The following is a 6,000-nucleotide window of genomic DNA, read 5'->3' as shown; positions in this document are numbered from 1 at the left end:
TGAACTCTTAAACCCCAAGGTCTCCCAGTTAAGGGACTTTGAGATTGCTCCACATTAAAAGATGACTTTTAAACCAAAATACCAGGTCATATACAGGGCTACTCCTAAAAACAGTCTTCTTCCATCAGCTGGAAATCTCTTTCCTGCCTCAAATGACTGGATTTTTCCAACGAGACAATGCCCCTTGTCACACAGCAAGGTCCTTTAAAGCCTGGATGGCGAACCTGAGCATTTGAAACCTGCATTGGCCTGATCAATCACCAGATCTTAATCCAATTGAAGACCTGTGGAACATCATCAAACTCAAAATGGAGAACCACAAGCATAAAAACAAATTAGATCTGTTTAGTCTTTGGAACTGAAATGGGCTGCTATGACAGCAGAACAGTGTCAGAAGCTGGCGGAGAGTTTGCCACATGGCTGCAGAGATCGAAAACAATGGTTATGCAATCAAGTAATAACTTCTGTGTGTATTATGTGACTAAAACAACAACAACAACAACAACAAAATTGAATACCTGAAAGCACTATTTTTGGCAGTACCGTGCCACAGCTTTGACTGTAAGAACCTTAGTGAACCTAAGTGTGGTTATTATCAAGAAAACCACAGAAAATGGTGAGGTATCAGCCCTTTAACTCTTATAAGCTTTTTTTGTCATTTTTAGATTCACAGTTTTGGGAATAAAGGTGTTACTACACTTTTTGTGCCTACTAACGCCTATATTTTTTCCTCTGGTAACCAGTTATCTAATTACTCAATATTTCAAATGTCACAACATTATGTTACTTTCCCTTGTTACTACTGGTAATCCCATTAATGAAGGAGTAATTCCATTACTAATCCAATTACCTTTTAGGGAAAGTTAAGAGTGACTGTTACTATTTTTTAAGTATTTTCCCAACACTGCACATTCATACCATAGACTGTAAAAAAGTGGATGTCATCTTTCTCAGCTCTAAGTGAGGTTGCCACAAAAACTGCTCCCCCTGGTGGCTGGCTGCAGTATGGGTCAAAAAATCTGTCTCTCCAGTTGTTCCAGATAGACTGTTCAAATTTTAAAAAATCAATACACCTCATAGAAATGTTTCTCATGTCTGATTGTTGTGGTGATTTGAAGATAATTTTTGGCTGCATTGTATCAAAGTTCTCTTTTTTTCTGAAAAGTTTTGTTCTCATTAGCTATACGAGGTTAAAAACAAGGTTTTACGTCATGTTTAATGATGATTAACAGCTGCCATTCTTGTGTATATTTTGGGGGATGGTAAAATAAGTTGGAAGGTAGCCAAGAAAAGAGAAAAAAATTATATTATAATTTTTGTCACCCGGCTCCAATTAGATTCTCCCAGAATCCCTCACAGTCTTAACTGCGACTCAGGCAGCACAACAGCTACCAATGGTAAATGGCAGAGCCACACTGTCCACTCTATGTACAGTCTATCGTACACTCACATTGGTCTTGATAGAAACCAATAAGACAACAAACAGTTTGTATTGGAGATTTTTTAATAACACGTTTCAATATTGCAACAGCCATCAGATTTTCTTCTAACAGGTAAAAATCATCAAAAAACTAACGAAAAGAGAAACTTTTTTTTTTTAGTTTTATATTCCAAACAACAGACTTTCTTGGCTATGGCCCTAAATTTAAACAAAGAAAAAAAACAAAACCTTACACAGTGAGCAGATATTATATTCAACACATTGTTCTTCAAACAAATTATAAAAATAGATTTGGCATTTTCAAATACATATGTACAGTATTAAACATAGATCAGAACGGTCACAGTAACAGAGAGGGGACACACAACTTCAGGTCAGTTCATCGTAAAGACGAGGTCCAGTTTGTCGTGTGTTTCGCGACTGTATGAGTGTGTCTTTGTCTTTTATATGTGTGTGTGACCAGCAGTGTGTTTCTTCAGATATGTTTTAATGTGCGAGGAACATTGATAAAGACACATGAGTTCGTTAAATATGACAAAACAAATACAAACTGAAAACTGTGTGTTCTGTTTAGCGTGTAGTATGATCAAATAATGCCCAGATTAAACTCTTCCCCAGGAGCAGGAGGGGATCACTGTACAGGAGAGAATACTGTAGGGTAAACTGCGATTACATAGTATGTTAGAGCATGATATGAACAAAAACTTAAACTTAAGAAGTTCATGAGACATTCTGTATCCACACACTCATACAGCAGATCAAATGTTAATGTACTTTAACTCGACTACACCAAACCCCGTGTTTAAGAATACACAGATACTGTGTGCTGACAGTAAAAATCCTCCAGGTACAAACTTAAACAATCACCGTAAAGCAAAGCAAGAGGATTTTACTCACTGAATAAATAAATCTCACCTCTTCTCTGGAAAGTTGCACGTTAATGTCTGTAAACAAATAAATATGGATAAATATCTGAATGGGGCCATCTTCCAGAGTGGACCCGTGCTCTGTACAGAGTTTTAAACATGGTAAAGAAGGAGGGTTATGGTGCAGCGATGACATCGAAGGGAAAGAAACACAAAGAAAAGACATTTATATATTAAATAAAGATAATATAACGAAGAGTGGTGAAACAGACAACAACAAATTAATAACAACACGTTTCTCACATCCTCAGCTCTCTTCATCCCACCAGTTCATTATTTAAACTAAATATAAGACAACACTTTTTGCTAATGTTCACCGAGGCCCCATAGCGCCTCTTCGTTGACATGGGGCAGCACGGTCGCCCCTGTTTTCTGTGCCAGCCGTGAAAAGTTCTTCTGAGATCAGCTCTTTAGTACAATGATATGATTTCATGTCCCACATTAGTCCTGTTTGATCCAAAAACCAGTGAAAGTTTCTGGCTTTGATTAGACATTGTATTCTGTGAATAAAGGGAGATTCCACCCAAAATGGAAAGGTTTCTTCAGTCCATAAGTGGCGTGTTTGCAGCACAATACGTCCACGCCTCTCTTGCAGCTCATTCATCAGCTTCAGACAATCTTTAAGTAGTCTTTGCACACTGATCCAGGACCAGAAAGATGGTCTAAGAGCAGATGGAGGCCACTACAAAAAGTCACTTGACATCACTTCTGCTGTCCCCAACATCAAGCCATCAGTCTCAGAGGGGACATGTAGAAAAAAAGAGAAGGAAGGAATCAAGGAAGGCATGAGGATGCATGGGAAGGAGGAGTAGATAGATCTGCTCGTCTTTGCTTCAGGTTGGAAGAGCTCTTTCCTCTTTCTCCATCCCCCCCGTCATCCGTCTGCAAACACCTCAGGTCTGCAGCAGCATCACTGCAAGAGACGCGGTGAGTGGACTTATCTTTTAGACCTGCACACCTCGGCCGTGCATCTGGATAACCTGGGCTCTGAGTGTCTGGATGGCGGCCAGTATCAGCTTCTGGTGCTCGAGGGAAGTGATGCCAAGGCTCAGAACATCTCTGTGGATGCAAAAATCAAGACTTAGCACAGTTGGTACAAAAATGGAAAGATACATTTATTTAACTGCAATCTTTAGCCAGTTTCTGATATTTAAAGAAGAAAATGCTTATAACTATCAAACACGATGCCTCCTACTTTTAACATACCTAAATATTTGGTTTTAAATCTTTGATATATCTTCAAACTGTCTTCAATTAATTAACGCACCAAAAGCAAATACCACACACTCTTCATATTTTCAGCAGTGTTAAAGCTCCTGTCAGCGGTTTTTGGAAAGTTATGAAACAGACAAAATTTAATAATGATGCATTTTCATGATCAACAAAATCAACTTGAGTCAGCAGCATAAAGACTGACCATTTGTATATTTTGAAGTATGACGTCTAAAAATGCTGCCAGGGGGTAGGTGTACAATGAAACTAATATCCTGTTTGTGCACATTCTCTGCAGCAAATGTAAGTATCAAGTGTACAATCTCAACAGAAAGTAGGATGACATCATAGTCTGAAAATACCACTTTACCAATTATTGTTCAAGACCAACTTTGCCCACAGGGGGCGCCAAAAGCAGTACAAAGTTCAAGAACAGTATCAATAGATTATAATCTGAATAAGAAATGTGTTTTTGTTCTTTTTTCTTCAAATTGTCAGAGGACATGTTTCATTTTATATTATGTGATTTAATACATAGGGAAAGGCTCATATGAGCTTTTTGCTTCCTCCTGTCCCCTCTCAAAGATTTGAAGGTATGTTTTTTATTGGTTGTCCTTTTATTGTTATAAGAGACGGATAATTGTATCATTGTTGCTCTTTTGGCAACTTTTTACTTTTTATTTGATTTTATTCATCTTTTTTTTCTTCTTCTCATTTGCAAATGTATGAGATAAATAAAAATCAAAACAAGTCAAATTAAAATCAACACAATGTTTCCATTATGTGTGTGTTTTGTAAGCACTGGAAGTGACCTGAACTTCTATCTGAAGGTGGATCTTAATGATGGTTTGAGTTTCATGGTTACAAAAGTTAGAAAAAGAAGACACAGTGTGCTCCTCTTAGAAAAAACATCAAAATCTGTTGGTGCTAAACCAAAAAATATAATCAAGCAGAACAATTTCTGCACCCACAGTTAAGTTCAGACTGTTAGATTTCAGAATAAACCGGGACAAACTGCAATTATTTTTTAAAAAGCCTTGTCTGAAACACAACTTGCATATTAGAGTGCAATACCAACTTTAGACAAAGGGGGCGCTAAATTCTACCCCATTCAAGCTCCTTACAGGGTCTTTAGGTTTAGGGTCTGCATCCATGCACTGTGAGGCCTTGTTGTGGCCACAGTCTAAATTTCTGGATGCGTCTCATTGTTGGGTTGTGTTGCAAAGTTACAAAAGTTGTCTTTTAGCATTTCTGCTTTATTGTTATTGTTGACAAATTGGATCCCAGAAGTCCTACCACTTCGTGATTTTTAATGCTCAATCATTAGTGAAGCGCAGTCAGATTACTAAACTCTGGTTTGTATGGCAAGCAGGCACTGACAATAGGAAAAAAAAATCAAAAAGTGCCCTAGAATGAGTTTTTGTCCCACATATGTGATTAATTTAAAAGCTGCTGTGACTTATTATTTTTGTCAGTGATAATCTGCAGATCTTTCTCTCAGTGATTGTTCCATGAGGTTACCAAAGTGGAAAAAATGCTTATTACAATGCCATTAAAACTCAGAATGATGTCTTAAAATTCTTTCCACCTTGGTTTTCTAAATCTAAAAATATTCCTTTCATGGAGTTTAATTATTTTTTGGTCCATGAGCGAACGGTTTTCGGCACAAAAGTATTTATTTTTCCTCAGGACCAAGTCTTTCTTTAGGCATGCTAATATTATCTCTAGTGGTGAAGAGTTCAGAACTCAGGCTCATTAGAAGACAGCACATGATTCACTCCGCCATTTATTTTTCATGCAGTTATCTTTTTAATGATCTGTTCTCTTATTATCTTTTAAAGCCGCCCTCTCTGAAGCAGGAAATGAAAGTTCAGACACAAAGCTGAATGAAATCCACTCACTGTACAGTCATCCGTGCCACAGACTCTAAGTAGCAGTATCCTGCTGCTGTGAAGTTGTCCTTGTAACGGCCCATGTCCACTGCGTCCAGCCACTCTCCCACTGAGTTAAAGGAAGGGAAGGAGGGGAGGGGCCTCTCTGCGAGCGTGATGGATGAACTCAGAGTTCTGGGAAAGAAAAGAAAGGGGTTAATGATGTGGAGAGTGACAGAAAAAGGAGGTGTGAATAAATCCTGTGGCTTTATATTACCTGCGTGCCAACGTGGAGGAACCGATGCCATCTGGGGAGCGAATGCTCTTGCTAAGAGCTGAGTGGATCTGGCTGAAGGTGGGCCTCTCAGTCCTCTCCTTCTGCCAGCAGTCCAGCATCAGCTGGTGGAGATGTGGTGGGCAGTTTACCGGAGCTGGCAGCCTGAAACCGTCCTCGATGGCCTTGATCACCTTAATGAAGATAAAAAAAAGTAAAGTTATGATATCCCTGTACTTCACTGTGAGTGGGCTCGACAGCTTGAAAAGTGCTGAT

General features: G+C 38.6%; 1 protein-coding gene across 3 annotated transcripts in view; it reads right to left on the bottom strand.

Moving 5' to 3' along the window:
- Positions 1–2,196: 2,196 nt before the first annotated feature.
- The window catches only part of epha10 (EPH receptor A10), a 228,508-nt gene continuing 224,704 nt past the window's right edge, over positions 2,197–6,000 (bottom strand). For all 3 annotated transcript variants that reach the window (XM_074687701.1, XM_074687702.1, XM_074687703.1), the window contains 3 exons: positions 5,728–5,918; positions 5,481–5,645; positions 2,197–3,426 (listed from right to left, as the gene is read on the bottom strand). In XM_074687701.1, coding sequence (XP_074543802.1) covers positions 3,312–3,426; positions 5,481–5,645; positions 5,728–5,918 — 471 coding nt within the window. In that variant the 3' untranslated portion in view covers positions 2,197–3,311. The remainder of the gene's footprint in view (positions 3,427–5,480; positions 5,646–5,727; positions 5,919–6,000) is intronic.

Source organism: Halichoeres trimaculatus, unplaced genomic scaffold (assembly GCF_033239565.1).
Source record: "Halichoeres trimaculatus isolate MK-OKI-2021-1 unplaced genomic scaffold, fHalTri1.1 fHalTri1_scaffold_14, whole genome shotgun sequence".
Taxonomy (NCBI): domain Eukaryota; kingdom Metazoa; phylum Chordata; class Actinopteri; order Labriformes; family Labridae; genus Halichoeres; species Halichoeres trimaculatus.
This window is presented reverse-complemented; position numbering and strand designations above follow the sequence as displayed.